This window comes from Triturus cristatus, chromosome 4_1 (genome assembly GCF_964204655.1).
Source record: "Triturus cristatus chromosome 4_1, aTriCri1.1, whole genome shotgun sequence".
Classification (NCBI taxonomy): Eukaryota; Metazoa; Chordata; class Amphibia; order Caudata; family Salamandridae; genus Triturus; species Triturus cristatus.
Genome location: NC_140585.1, coordinates 490,595,493 through 490,612,002, shown reverse-complemented (window position 1 = coordinate 490,612,002; position 16,510 = coordinate 490,595,493). Strand labels below are relative to the sequence as shown.

Here is a 16,510-nt window from a genome sequence, read left to right as displayed (position 1 = left end):
ATTTGCTCTAGACCCCACCATGATGGATGCCCATCACTGCACACATCTGGTTCGGCCTGTATGCACAGGCAAGGGTCAAATTTGTGCAACTAAAGTGAACACTAAAGGCAGCACAGAGATGAACTCACATTAGTTATAGTTCGAAACACTGACTTGTTGTGGAGACACATAAGACACAAAGAAATAACAGAAGGTAGACTAGTATAGTGCAACAGCCAGTGAAAGTCAGAAGTCCAGTTACAAACCACAAAAGAGAAAGGATGGCTGATGACCAACAACTAATTGGTGGCAATGATCCACAGAGAAGCCAATCTTCTACCCAATCTCAGGAGGTGCCTTTAGCGCATTCAACCCTAACTCCCATCCCACCATTGAGTGAAGTGATTGCCCTGCTATGAACAGTCTGAAAATCTTCCAAACACTGGGGCAGACCATGACTATGAGGCTGTGCAAGTGGCTATCATAGGCACTTTGACCCCAGCTGAATCTGAATTATGAGAGATTCAAACTGAGACAGGCAAAGCAGCAAGAAGGGGAGCCAACTGACTAGATGAAGTGAAACTGAAGGAGCTGGCCGGTACATATTCAAATGATAATCCAGAGAAAGCAGATTGCAACCAAGACATGCCGGGCTGTTACTCATAGGTGATAAGACTGCTCATTCTAAGAGAACCAAGGATGATGTTCAATGCCATGTTAGTGCTGGCCTGGCCACATGATCTATCAAATACCCAGGCAGAAGAAATGGAATCTGATCTAACTGATATAAACATCAAGACAGTCTTGGAAAGCACGACCTTCATCAACAAGGAAACATTGGATACAATAAGGCCAAAGAACGGCACAAGAGGACGGAACAAGGTTGCAAGCAGCTGGCCGTGGAAGCTGTGGTTTGAAAACACATGCAATGACAAAGTGCCCTGCACAAGGAACAAGTAACAAGGATTGTGGCAAAGCCAACCATTGTGTCTGTGTCAATGGAGGGAGCAGAAAGAAAACAAAGTGAGAGACCAAAGCTGCCCCAGGTATGTGAAATGTCATGGCAGAAATGATGGCAGAGCAGAACTAAGGGCCAGATGTATGACGGATTTTTGGATGCGCAAATGGGTTTCAGACCCTTTTGCGCATGCAAAAATCCTGTGGGCTATGCTATTGCGGTTGCAAAATACTCGCAGTTTACCACCCTTCTCAGAAGGGTGGTAAAGCACTCGCAAATGGGAAGGGGTTGCCGGGGGACCCCTTCCCCTTTGAAAATGCAGGGGAATTGTTTTTAGGGGCAGGCAGGGGTCCCAGGGACCACTACCTGCCCTTAATAAATGAAACGAAAATGTTTTTATTTTTTTATTTATTTTTAATGCATCCCGTTTTCCTTTAAGCAGCTGATAGTGGCCAAGAGGAAGAGGTGGAGGATATATTCCTTGTCTCCTACACCAATGCAGAGGGCAAACTGAGGAAGCATCAACTCACCTGTAAGGTGAAGGTACACAGACGGCGGATCACAGCTTTAACTGACTATGGATTGTCCGTCAACAGACGTTTGTGCCAGAGATGAAGTCTACAAAAATCTGAATATATGCACATGATTGGGACTCACTGAACCCTGACTGCTGTATTTCAGATAAAGGTACAGAATCAGGCCCAGACTGTTAACACAAAATTCTGGGGCACAGACACATTACTCAGCTGTAGTACCACTGAACATTTAGCACTCATATTCCTTGCAAGAGGGACAAATATTGCAAGAATTCAGCCATCTCTTTAAAGGTGTATAGTGCCTTAAGGATACCATAATATCCTTGCACATCAACAAAACAGTGAAGCCCATGGCTCTGCGGCATAGCTAGGTGCCATTCCTCCTCGTTAGTGGAAAAATAGCTTGAGAAAATTACCATGATAGAAAATGTGTCGGGACCAGCCCCGTGGGCCTCTGCATAGTGGTTACCACTAGGCCTGGGCGAAGCACTACGCTACGCTCGCGTAGTTTGCGAAGTTCGCGCTACTTCGCACTACGCGAACTGCACATAGCACAGTGCGAACACGCGTAGCGTAGTGTTGCGTAGTGCTGCGGTCATTTTTTGCTTGCTCGCGGTCCTCAACGTCAAGTTGGCGACCGCGAGCAAGCAAAATGACATCCCGGCGAGACTTTTTCCTTGTTCGCGATCGCGAGCATGGAAAATAAACCTCCCGGCGAGATTCCCAACGCGAGGAGGTCAGGTTTCTCATTGCGAGGGGTCGCGTATGCTCGCGATGAGAAACTACTAGTTCGCGTTGAGAAAGCTGCCGCTCGAGCAGCAGAAAACTACAGCTCGCACTGTGCAAGATGCCATTTTCAATGATTGCACAGTGCCGGTTGCTTGTCCGCACTGTGCAATCATTGAAAACAACATCTTGCACAGTGCGAACATGTTACTACGCAGTTCGCGAAGTGCTACGCGTAGCTCGCGTAGTGCGAACTTCACTTTGCGTAGCTTCGCGAAGTGCTACTTCGCGAACTACGCCCACCCTTAGTTACCACTAAGCCTAAGACACTGGGCACTGGGCAGTGGGATGCATCCAAATTTGCATTTACAACATTGACACAAGATTGCCAAATCAGGCCATTAACATGTGAGACACATATCATAGGGGATCTTGACAGAGTCCAGTGGTTCTCGAACTTGGATTTGAATGTAAGGTATTTAACTCTACTGGACCCAGCCAGTATAAAACCACAATCTCCACTCATATAGGGCTCCAGAGATATAAAAGGCTCAGCTCTGGAATCTCTTCAGTGACTGAAGTGTTTAAACATGCTGTCAGGAAGACACTGTCAAGGATGGAGCGAATTATTAACATAAGTGACTGAGTGACAACATTCTTATATTGTCAGTGACTAAGGACAAACATCACTAGAGGCTAAAAGCAATGCAGAATAGACTCTGAGTATGGACTAACACTTCAAAGAGATAAATGACACCTGAAAATGACTAACTAATGTCGGTGTTTTAATCCAAGCTTAGCAACCCTGACAGGGTTGCTGAAAGTTCTGATGAAAGCCCAGAGAAAATAGGAATGGGCATGAGCACATAAAGAAGCATTACATAGGGCAATAAAACTACCCTGCATGATGAAGCAATGATGTATTTAAACATGCATCAGGTCATGGAACTCTCAGATACTGAATCCAATTATTAATAGATTCACCATGTAGATTTGGCCACCCAATGGGGGTTGCACACGTTGTCACCTATACGTGTATAGGATGTGGTTCAGGGAAATCACCGATAACAATCCATCAGTAAACCTGCTTCAAGCCCATCTCAGTATCTGCTGCCCAGAATGGAAAATGTGTCATCGAACTTAAGAAGTATGACTTTTTAGTGCAATATCAACTGAGCCCGAGAAACCGCTCAGGGCACCGACAGATGACAAGTCACAAGCAGGAGGACACAGTAAAGCAACAGAGGAGTATGTTCAACAAGTCACACAGGTGGCGTGTCCAAAGACTGAGGCTAGAAGATACTGCTCAACAGACTACCAAAGATGAATGCCTATAGAAAGTCCAGGTGACCCTCCACAGTAGAGCGTGGAAAATGTTTCTGACAAACATTTAAGCAGATGGCACAAAATATCAACAAACCCTGTCAACACTGTGGAGAGTCAGGTCGAAACTAAGCACAACCCTGCATGGTCTTGCGTTGAGAGGGACAAATATAATGATACCAGATTCCCTGCAGGAGAACGCCATTGACTTTGTACACCAAGGACATCAGGGTTCCGCTAAGATGAAGAATGGACTGAAAGAAAAATTATGCTTCTCAGACAAAGAATAAATGGTGGGAAAGGTTGTGCAGAGCTTTCAGTTGTGCCAACTAACTAGTGATGCAGCGAGACCTGCACCTGTGATAACTAAGGTATTATGCATCACACCACAGACTAAACTAAGTGCAGATTTCAGTGTCTTGCCAGATGGAAGGCAAGCACTAGTGGTGATCGGTGAATACACAAAGTTTTCCACTATTAGAACTGGTGGTGCCCACCAATTATGAACAGGTAAAGCCTAAGCTAGTGAAAGTATTGGTGGTCTGAGGGCTACCCAAAGAAATAAAAATGGGCAATAGTCCCCCATTTCAGAGGATTGATTCACAGAACAATTTGGTAAATTTAGGAGCATATCATCCAAGAATAACACTTTACAGGCCCAAGCAAATCAGGAGGTGAAGCGCTTTATCAGGACACTGAACAAGGCGTTTCATATAGCACTAGAGAAGACAGAGGATATAGAGTGGCACTTGATAACTTTTTAAGAATGTAAGAATGAATTGCAGCACATCTCACTGTACCCCTGGATGTTTCCTGGCAACACTTCTCTTTTGAAGACCTCTACAGGATATGTCCCAGGAGCCTTGCAGAGAAAACAAGCCCCACCGATTACTAAAAAGTGCAGCCAAAAGAGAAAGAACACCAATGATTAAGCGAGCTGATGGAGGCAAGCTTTGCCTGTGGAGCAAGACCTGGGGAATATGGTGTTGATGAGGGATATAACTGGGCTGGAAGTTGTAGCGGGCTACCAAGCCCAAAGCACTCGACAATGACTATGCCACACATGGAGAGTAGTTATGCAAGTCTTTATCATTCAGCATGGAAGCAAGAACTCAATGTTCTAAACCTGATTTTACTTCATTACCCTCCAACGCTTACGTCACAGGTCTACAGGGTCTACCAGGAACCAAAAGAGTTCAGTCATTCTGTATTTACACAAAACTACATCTCCCCCTTTGTTAAATAATAAATTACAATTTTTTACAACAAAAAAATACATAAGTAATTACTAATACATATGCACCTATAACTCTTCTATGAGCCTTTGCGGGGCTTGAATCACACGTCCTTATCGGCTCATCGGAAACTGAGAGCTGGCAGTCAAAGTGTCAGTGATCTGCAGAGGTGAGGTGGAAACAACAGCAGTTGCAGGATCATTACATGCCTGTCTGGACACAGTCTCTACTGTGACATCGATGTTTGGTGAGTGATGAGCCACAAGACTGAAGCAAGAAGATACTCTAGTAAGGGACTTCATAGGACGTTGGGCAGTCAGTATGTGTCCTTTGATGGTTGTGGCAGTGAAGGACTCAGCCTTGAAAGGAGCATCAGCTTTTCATTTTCTGGATTGACAAACTAGTACTCGATCTCCTCTCTAGAAAGTGATTTCTGTTAGAAATAGCGTTTCTGGTTGGCTAGGGTATGCACCTAAGCCCAGCACAACCCACCTCTCTAATCAGGGTAAGGGACTTACCTAAGATAACTCCTGCTCACTCCCTTGATAGCTTGGTACGAGCAGTGAGGATTATCCCAGGGGCAATGTTTAAACACAACACCCACACACACCAGTGACACAATAAATACATCACAAAAGAGACACCACGCAGTAGTATATAAAAATACATATCTGTATAGCATGTAAACATAGACCAAAACAACATACACCAATAATCACTTTGTCAAGTAGGCAATTGTCATAATATTACAGTTAGTGCAATAAGATAAAGACATATGTTATACATGTCATAAAAACACCATCACTGTACATATTATGCAGCTCCTGAAATAATACTTGTTATACTGTCATTGCAATGCATAATAAGAAACATATCATAACATCAGGGCTGGAAATGCAACAGTTAAATCACCATATATTCCCCGTAGTGCAGAAATCACAAAGCCATGCCATAAACATGCAAGGAGCAGCAACCTGCTCTTCTATTTCATGGCATACGGTACTGTGCACGCAGGCTACAGGCACATCTGCACACCTACCACAGGAACTACGGTACTTGATGGACTCAGAAAGAACGGGAACTCAGTCGAGGGTTTCTCAGGAACCCAAAGGTATAGGCAAACCTGGAGGAGGGTGTCGGAAACACTGAAGACAGAAAGGGGAGACATCGCTGGGTCCTCCATATTCAGGCAAAGAGAAATGAGGCCGCTCTGTCGATGACGATAGGGAGACCTCCCTGGGTCCCTCACAGCAGAATTTCAATGAGGCAGCTGTCTGTTAACATGCGGTGCAGCTGCTGCAATACAGCACCATGTAAAAGCAGGCACGGCCCAAGGTCGCTTCTGACCTGGTCTTCAGCTGTGAACAGGTTCCTTGGGTGGGGCACCCCACTCTACAGGGGCGAAACTGGCTGTGGAGAAAGCGGCTACACTGGAGTGAGAGGTCCCCCTCTCAGAGCTGCGCACTAGGAAGCTCATCAAACAAATGGTGCAAGCAGGCTGTCCCCGCATTGGTTGTCTGTGGCTTTGCACACAGGACTTCATCCACAGGTGCAGGCGGAGCTGGGGCATGGCGATGTTATCCCAGGGAAAATGCTCCACCAGCACTGTCGGCTGGGCAGGGACTTCCTATAGTGCTACGATCAGCACCTGAGACAAGTACACCTTTCACTTCCTCTGCACATAAACAGAGCTGAACATGCGCTGTTGAAGAGGGAGACGTCAAGAACGAAACGCTCACCATGTGCTAGTTGCAGGGAAACTAAAAAGTGCTCTCCATGCTGGCAATAGCAAATCAGAAGCACACAACAGTGCTAGCCAAGCACTGCTTGGAGTCAGGAACAAGGTAGCCTGTCCTTGAAGTGAAAAATAAAGCGCACAACACACGCTGAGTACACTGAAGGGGGCACACAAGCAAGAAGGTAGGCAACAGGCCAGCACAGAGTCCTTGCAGGCAAAAGGCAACCCTTCCAGCAGGTCAGCACAACAAAGCCAAATCCAAGTGAGGGTTTTCCTGACAGCACAGCAATCCTCTTGTGCAGTGTGCAGAGCCAGCAGCATCTGGTTGCAAGTCCCATGCAGTGTCTAAAATTATGGCAACAGAGCCGCTGTAATTATACTGAAAAGGTCTTTGATGGAGAGGTAACTTCACGCAAACTTTAAAAGTGCACAACACCCCCATTCAATTGCCAGCCCTGGCTACCGACACACTACATAGGGGTGAAGACAGCATTGTGAGAGGACAGGCACAGCTCTATTCAGGTGTCAGTGACAACTCCTCCCACTACTCTAGCTCAGGAAGGCCCATCAGGATAGGCAGGGCACACCTCAGCTCCCTTTGTGACTGCATAGAGTGAATGCACAAACAGGCCACTGTCAGTCTAAAACAGACTTGGATTGGAGTCAGGCTGCATAGAACAAAGAGTCATAAGCACATAGAAATGCCCATTTTCTAAAAGTGCCATTTCTAAAATAATAATGAAAAATCTACCTTCACCAATAAACAGGATTTAGCGCTACTATTCCATACATGCCAAACATGGCAATGCTACTTCTTTCAGATCAGATATTACCACTGAAACACATATCAGGGAATTCCCAAAGCAGACCTATGAAACGAGCAGGCCTCACAGCAGTGAGAAACCAAATAGGCTGTTTGTCACTACCAGGACATGCGACACAATGAAGGCACATGTACTACCTTTTACCTACCCAGCACCCTGCTCACAGGGCTACCTAGTGCCTACCTTAGGAGAGACCTATATGTAATTAAGGGGGAGTTTCAGCTGTGGCATGTAACTTTAAATGTCAAATCACTGTGGCAGTAACCTGTGCATGCAGGCCCTGCAGTGGCTGAGGCCTGAGACCGGTTTGAAAGGCTATTTCTGTCAGTGGCACAAGCAGCGCTGTAGGCCTACAAGTAGCATTTAATTTACGGGTTCCGGGTTTATAAGATACCACAATACAAGGGACTTATACGTAAATTAAATATGCCAAACAGGTATAGAGCAATCATACCAAGTTTAAAGGAGAGAGCACATGCAATTTAGCACTGATCAGTAGTGGTAAAGTGATCAGAGCCCTAAAGCCAACAAAAACAGGTCAGAAAAATACAGGAGGAAGGCAAAATGTTTGGGGATAACCCTGCAAAAAAGGGCCAGGTCCAACAATATCTTTCACAAGACGTCGCTTACCAGCATTGATTTTCATTTTTTGTTTGTGCCCAGATTCTACTGTGCAAATATCTTTATCAGTCTTGGATCTGAGGTTGGCCCATTGAGATAACATGGTTGTTATGGCTCTCCCAAATATTAAGGTTGCAGGGCTTTCCATTGTAGTCGAGAGAGGGGTCGATCGGTAAGCTCGAAGAGTGGTATTCAAAACAACCGTGAGTTCAACCTTCTCAAATGCAGCACACTGAACAGCTTTCCTTTGGAGTACTCACAAATCATTCCACAAGGTCATTGGCCTGGGGCCAAAGATGAGTGCTCTTCTGATGCTTTACATTGAGATGGCTAAAAGAGTCTCAGAACTGTCAAGTACTGAAGGGCTGGCCGTTGTCCAAATTTAAGATAACAGGGACACCCCATGTTGCAAAGGTGCTATTTAATCTTTCAATAACCTTTTCTTGTGCGATTGATGAAAGGCCTTCTACCAATGGAAAACAAGAATATTCATCAACAATGACCACTAGATGATATCCATTCTCAAGAGAACCAAAGAAATCAACTGCAATTACTTGTCGTAGACTCTCTGGAATTGCAATTTGTGTACGTCGCAAGATGAGGCCTTCATGAGTTATGGACAGTTCATCTCTGACATTTCTGAATTTAAATTACTCACTGTCACTGGCGAGCAGTCGAGAGTGCTGGTTCTAAGACTGGGGAGCAATATTGTCTTTCAATTTCGGAATGTCACAATCTTGGCTTGTAGCAGTGACAATTTGTTCTAATTGGTGTGCTCTATTTTACAATTAAATTTATGTAGGCTTCAACTATCTTAAATGGGGTACCAGGGCACTATTGTGACACTCTTCAAAAATAATCAGCAGTCTTTTTTATCTTTCCTTGGATGGTGAACAATTGTGTAGTTGTATTCATGAAATCTCAAAACCTAAAGTTCATTATGAGAAGGCATCTTGGCTGTAGGATTGGCAAATATTTTCAATAGTGCTTGATGATCAATCACTAGTGTTAAAGGCTTTCCATTTAAGAACACATGGAAATATTCACAAGTCCATGCCACTGTCAAACTTTCTTTCTCAAGTTACAAATGTGCTCATTCAGTTTGTGACAAGATTTTGCTGTTGCAAGCCACAATATGCCTTTGGGCATTTGGCTGTCTATTATGCTGTGCAATAACTACACCTAACCCAATAGGGCTAGCATCAACTACAACCTCTGTGTGAAGCTTGGGATCAAAGTAGGCTATTTCAGTGGCTTTTGTATGGCTTGCTTGATTCTCTTGAAACATTCCTCGAACTCACGTGATCACTGAAACACCACATTCTTTCTCGTCAGTACTTGTAACAGTTCACTGACCATGGCAAATTCTTGTATGTAGCTTGAATAGTAACTGCCATTCCAAGGAATGAACGTAACATAGAAATGTCATGTGGTGGATTAGCAGAAGATAGCACTTTCACTTTAGCTGGACCAGGTGTCATCCAACCATCAGAAAGTATATGGCAGAAGAATTTAAATTTAGTCTTAGGGAATTTACATTTGTCAGCATTCAAAGTCAAACCAGCATCATTTAGCAAATGACATACTTGCATGAGAGCTTTGTCATGCTTTTTCTGTGGAGCTCCGAAGACTAATATTTCATCATTAAACTTGAAAGAATTTACAATAGGCTGTATGATAAGTCAAATGATATCTTGGAAAAGTTCTGCAGCAGAGGATACACCAAAACTCAGTCACGTATAGCAAAACTGACCAATGCGTGTAGAAAAGGTGGTAATGTACCTGCAATACTCTTCAAGTTCCAACTGATGATATCCTTTGTTTAAGTCGAGTTGAGAGAAAAACTTCGGACCATTCAATTGAGTTATCATATCAGCAATGTGCGGTCCAGAATAAGCCTTTCTCTCAAGTGCCTTGCTGGCCTGACGCATGTCAATGCAAATGCGTACAGCTCCTTTACTGTCTCTTTTAGGCGCTAATCCTATGGGAAAAACCCATGGTGTTGGACCAGTGAAGCATTCAATGATATGGTATTTGAGCAATGAATTAAGTTTTCTTTCAGCACCTTCTTGCAAGTGAAACGGAATTTTTTTCTGCGTATTTTGGCAATAGGACCAAGATCCTCATTTATATGTAACTGTACTTTCATAGTCCTGAGGTTTCCTAACCCATAAAATAAGGAAGGAAATGTACTTACTATTTCATGATGTTCATTCATATTCCAGTTCACTGATATCAGTCCCATATCAGCAGCAGTGTTAGAACTGAACAGACATGCACTTGAAGAATCCCTACCTTGAAGTACATGAATAGGCACTTGTACCACTGTTTCCTTGTGTTTCCTCGCAGCTAAAAATGAATCTTGACTTTTTAAATGTGTTGACGCAGTCCATGTATATAGTTTAGTTTTCGATTCTGTAAGTTGAGGTAATGGAGACAATTCACAATATTTCTCCTCAGGCATAATGTTGATTGATGCACTGATATCAATTGTAAAAAGTATCAACACCCATTTACCTTCAGGGTAACCTTCAGACAATGTTAGTAGGTTTTTGGTGCTTTTTCATGTCAATCTTTCTTTCGTCTATGTTTTTTCTTACATTCGAATAGTCCCACATGTGCATGCCTCTCTGAAGTAAACATCGACACTGCACAGTTATCATTGTCACTTTTACTTGAAACCGACACTGAGGAACTCTTTTCCATGATTATGATGATGATCAACTTCGCTTGGTGTCAATGTGCCTCAGATGGTTGATCGCTTGGCCTTGACCATTTTGTCTTCACGATGTGACACAAACACTTTTCCCTTTGCTTTGAAAACCATCACAAGATGGTTTGCTGTTGCACAGCAGTTGAAAGTCTGTCTATTGGCGGCACATCTACCATTGTGTGGAAATCCACATCTAAAGCACATTTTCTTTTTCTGTGTAGACATCGCTTTGCGTCCCTCAGCTTTAGGCTCTGGCTTGCTTTTGATATTTATGACTGACACACTCTGGGCACCTCTGGCCTCCATGTCAGCCACATGTCTATCAGCACACTCTTCAGCTCGGGCAGCAATGAGGACTAGTTCTAAGCTCAGAGTTTCCTTCTGCATTCGTTGTCGAAAGGAATGTGACAGCCATCCATCTATCACTCTGAGGCGTGTAGCTTCCTCATCATTAAATACATTGAACTTACAGTGACTTATGAGGAGATCCAATCTCAATAAATTCATCAATGGTTTCACCCACTCTCTGGCGTTCTTGACTGAAGATGTATAGTTCATAATCTAGATTTGGCACTGGACTGACCTTGACATTCAATGCTGCTTTGAGGTGATTGTTTGTCACTTTACCATCATGTGATATCTTTTTTACGGCCTCCTTTACACCTCTACCAGCCATGTTCTTCAGATACTTGATAATCTTTTCGTCATATTTTACATGCACCTATGAAATCTTCAAAGGTCTCTATCAAGTCAGTCAATCTATTGCAAATATTCTGTTTTTTGGCAGTATCAAATGATGATGGCAGTTTTAATAAAGCAGCAGAGGCATAACTATTGGTGAACAGCGGTGGTCTCTATTAACGCTTCTTGGTGAACTTGCTCATGCAAACAATCGCTACAGCCTTGAGACGTGCTGGCTTCCGGGTCAACCTTCACAGTTGAAGGAGCTTTTGCCCCACCCTTGCGCTCCATTGCAGCACTTTATTTTGACGGAGATCTGTGGAGTTGTTCTGAGCCCACACTCTGCAGCTTTTGGTGGTGGGCCGCTTCATTTATGGACAGTTCTGCCAGCATAATCTCAGCCCTCCCTCTGGGGCCACTCCACAGTAGGCTGTGGTTAGAAAACTCTCTTTAGTTGTTTCTGTATGAAGACAGGTCTTTTCATATTCTAATGATTTGATAAGCCGATGATATTATGACATTAAATTGGCTTTGTGCTTAAAGGTCCCCTCGCAACCACCTGGTTAATCTCTGCTTCATAGCTCACCAGATTACAGTTTAACTCGCACTTGATTGTCACACTCCACCTTTAGCATTTCACCCCTCATGCCATATAGCATTAATATGCGCAGTACCGCATTACCCTTTGTTTGGGGTCTTTTCATTCAATTCTCGGCCACCGATGTGTAGATTTTTAATGGTGCTTTCTTTGTCCACAAAAGCTTTACACAGATTGGCATTGTGCTGACACTTCACAGGTGCCAGCTGTGATTCTGCACTCCTACTGCAGCACATGTGGCACACACAAGCAGTTTGCTGGGCCACGACAAACTCTCTGGGAAAGTGCTGTTAATTTATTAGTTACTAATCCCATCCTCGTTGCCAGTTGTAGCGTCCTAGCCAGCGCGGGGCACTCACCAATGTCTATGCCGCACACGGAAGTAGTTTTACATGTCTTTATTCTTAAGCGTGTAAGCAAGAACTCAACATCCTAAACCTGCATTCACTTCATTACCCTCCAACGCTTAAGTCACAGGTCTATGGAGTCCATAGGAACCAAAGGAGTTCCATCAATCAGTATTTACACAACACTGCAGGAGTTTCAGACACTATATGAAGTTGAGCCCTGCAAGGTGCAGACCTGCAAACTCAAAGGGTGCCACAGTGTGTCACATGATTTCCGCTCCATTCACTCGGTCACCCAATATGTAGCTGAAATCACACGGTGGCAGGAAAAACAAGCTTGAAACCACTATACAGAGGGGCTTTGCCGCTTGTTTTCGAAGGCTGGAAGCAGGCGATGTCCATTAAAGTAGCTTGGGTTTTCTTCATCGTCCGGCCCTGCCACTCACGACTTCCTCTTCTGACCTCATCTGGTTGTCCGATTCTTGGTGCAGACCATCTGGTCACACTTCCACGTGTCTTGCTGAGTGCGGTGTCATGCACATGGCACTGATGACATAGCTGCTGTTGGGCCTGACCGACAGGTGGCGATGATTAACTAGGAGAGGAAGTTTCTGGATGGATGACGTAGCCATGTGACTGCTTCTTCTGAATCTTCTCTTGCACCTCTGGCATTTGCGGTCCGGGGCAGGGATGCCATTCAACTCCAACTGCCGACACTCGGGGATGGACGGTCTCACTGTGCAGCGATGGGAGCAACACGGTTTGCGCTTGCTGCAGCTTACGTGTGATTCTCCCTTGGTGCTGTCGCCAGGGCTGTCGGTCCGCCTTGGTGGCTGTCTGGTGTCTTTGGAGGTGTTCTTGGCTTGTGCTGTAACGAGTCCTCTTGCTTCTCTGCTCGTTGTCTTTGACATACCTGCGTTTGTCCAGCTCTTCTGGGTGACACGATTTCCACTCTTCTTCTGCTTCTTCTTCGGGTGCAATGACATGCACCATGTTCTTACAAGGCCAATGGGGCCGTTGAACTTCAATGGTCTCCGGGCCACTCAGGCGAAACTTCAGTTGCTCTTCTCGGCTGCATGGCGAGCAGCCACTCATCTTTGGTGCTCCTTCTTCAGGCAGCTTCTTCACGCTCCTACTCCGGGCATTCCCTCTCCAGGGAATGACTTCCACGGGCAGTAGTGAGCTGTTCACTCATAGCGTGCGACTCTCCACTAGCCCTTCTTGCATCACCGACGACTCCGTCTTGAGGCCATGTTAGGGAGGACATGTACTGTGTTTGGCCCCTTCCAGGCTCCGTTGCTGTTGCTGCTGTGGAGATATATGGGATCTCCCTGCTGATTGCAGTAGTGCTTCTTTTCTTTGGAGAGGTCTCTTTTCCTCCTGGGCGTTCACCTCTGCTGACAATCTTCTGGGCACATGTGTCACGTGCCTCGGGCTGTGCATGTTTCTTCGTTACCAGGGCGCCCTCTTCTGTCACCGTGCATGCCTGCTCTTCTTCCTTGCGGTGGTGTTCGTTCACCAACAGGGGCGTGCGGCGCCCTCTTTTCACTTGTGGTGACGTTGGGCCGCCGCTGGTGGCGCGCTCTCTGCACCAGTCTATCGTGCGCGGTCAGTGGGGATTGCCCCCTCGAGACATTGCTGTGCGACTGGTCGTCTACTCTTGCTGGTGGGGTTTGCACGCATGCTGCACGTTCCTCCTTGCACCTTTATGGGGCTTGGCTGCTTTCGGTCCTTTTCCTTTCACTGGAGTCTTGGCAGCTTCCTTGGCTGGGCAACTTTGGGCTTGATGGGGCTCTCTGTTGGAAGCAGTAGTCTCTTGATGCAGTATGGACTTCCTGTCTGGAGTATCCAGTCTTTCTTCCCCTTCGAAACCGACAGGCAGACGACAGGAGGTGTGTGGCGCAGTCCTCACTCACATATCCTGTGGTGGGGGTTGTGTATGTGAGTGCAGAGACGTTCTGTTGTAATGTGTTTGGTTGGGGCGGCTGCAGTACCATTGGTAGCCACTAAATGGCAGTGCAGCACTTCTGTTTTACCGGTCCTAGCATTCGTTCTTTGTCCTGCAGGCCCTGCAGCTCTTGCCTGCGAAATGGAGAGGCTACCCTTGCTGCTGCAGGTGCTCTGGGGAGGCAGGTGGAGCGTACTCCTGGCTGGACTGCAGGGCTTTCTTGTCCACTGCTCACAAGTGTCACATTGCGGCAGTCTCTCTCAAATGCGGACCGCGCGGGCCGACACAGCAGGCTGGAGCTCTCCGTGCAGGTGCGGCTAACTTCCGATGGCCACTGGGCTGTCACGCTTCTCCATACTGGCCGCCGGAGTTGGGAGCCGTTCTGTGGCGGCACCTGGCGTTGGGCCCATACATTTGCTGGTCAATCCACGTCTACGGGCACGCGCCTACCTCCGGACCTCATTAATCGCACGATGAAGGTAGGGGGGCACAGTAGGGGAGGTGCACATGTGCGGGCAGCTCTCCTTTCCTCTTCTGCCCAATCGGCATCACTGGGGCGTCTTCTTGCAGCTTACTGGCAGTGAAAGAGGCACAGTGAGCACGGAGCTTACTGCCGGGACTTCTCCACGTCGCAGCTCACGAAGGGGGGGGCTTCATTCCAGGCGAACGCAGCCTCGGTTTTCTGCTCGTCGAATGTGCACCAAACTAGTGGGTGATAGACTCTTCGCTTCCACGGCCCCTGCCGGTGCCGTGCGCCGCTTCACGCCAATGCCGTCTGGCAGCTTGCCTTATAGTGTGGGCTTGTTCATCCCCCTTCTGCTAGCGGGGTGCCACCTTCATGTTCCCTCCGCAGACGGCGCGGTATGGCTGTGCCACCTTGCTGACAGGTGCTCCTCCTGCCGGGGCTCACTGGTGTCAGGTGAGGGTCAATTGCGGATGCCTAATCTGTGGGGGCATAGCGTAGTTGGCGCCTGGTCATACCTGACGGGTGGAATGCATTCTCTTCAGGATGGCGCTGCTTCTCGCCACGTTCTCGTTTCCGCGGTACCTTCTCCACCTGAACCGTCTGCCGCCAGGCAGTAATGGGGGAGGAACAGGGGTCACTTCCTCGGGGCAGGCTGCGGCGGCCTCCGAGCCTCTGATTCCCCTCCTACAGGCAGGCGATTACAGCAGCGCTCCGGCAGAGTTGTCTACCCCTTCTCAGGCACGCGGGGTCAGACCCGCCTCATCGCCAAATGTTGTGTTGTGGGCCCTAGGCCCACATGCTAAGGAAGGACTGACACAGACACCGTGGCTATTGTTATTCAACTGGCCACGAGCCCGTGCACTCGTGACGCCTGTGAGGGATGTGTGTGGGGGTGCAAGTGTGCCCACTCCCATAGTGGAGTGGCTATCAACTCTATGCCTGTCGAGACACTAGAACGTGTCTCGCAGGACATAACAGTGTCCACAAAAACTCAATGGAATCCCCGTCGCGCAACAACCCTCCTTAAAGCTGGCACAAGCGGACTGGACTGACACTGCGTCGGACCTATAGGGATATTTCCATCACCGCACCGAATGTGGAATTCAATAGCACAGACAAAACTCGCCTCGGAGTAAAGCTAAACGAATTTGGGTTCTGTAACATAGAAAACACGGTCACAAATTCAGATTAGTGTATGCACACTCTCTTCACAGTGATAAATTAACATGAAAACAACTGAGAATTATAAACTAATAAACGCACAGGATCTGTGAATAAACTGGAGGGGGGAGAGGGGGCGTCGGTAGCTTCCTGAATTGTGATTGAAGAGAGAGAATCATTCCAAAACGGTAACTTTCGATATATTAGGTTCTGCTGTTAAAAGTACAAAAATAATTTACCTGAATCACTTGCTGATCCGTGGTCGTTATTCATAGTTGGGAGTCCTGGTATAGCTTGAGTGCTAAGATACCAAACTGCATGAAGAACATCAGTGGCGTGAATTCTGTTGTGATCTGTAACAGAATGTTGGATGAAAATCTGAATGGTTTTATTCCTATAACAGATATATTGCCCCATCTAGTGGCCATATGATATATATACACTTACTTCGATAGCAGGATTTATTTTGATCTTTACGCTAAATTCATTTTAAGCCAATGCTTTAAAATACGAATGAAGGCTAAATAATGATAATTTCCCATTAAAATACTTTTTCTGCTCAAGGTGGAAATGTAACACAAATTGTTTTGAAATGCATCACAGTTCTGCATTTGTATTTTGTTAATAATAGTCATACCAGCGTCCTAATAAAGCAA

At 46.1% G+C, this 16,510-nt stretch overlaps 1 protein-coding gene across 3 annotated transcripts in view; it reads right to left on the bottom strand.

The window, feature by feature from the left end:
* PDE3A (phosphodiesterase 3A) overlaps positions 1-16,510 on the bottom strand; it is a 1,085,163-nt gene that overhangs the window by 88,547 nt on the left and 980,106 nt on the right. For all 3 annotated transcript variants that reach the window (XM_085652713.1, XM_085652714.1, XM_085652715.1), the window contains one exon: positions 16,094-16,207. In XM_085652713.1, the coding sequence (XP_085508839.1) occupies positions 16,094-16,207 (114 nt within the window). The remainder of the gene's footprint in view (positions 1-16,093; positions 16,208-16,510) is intronic.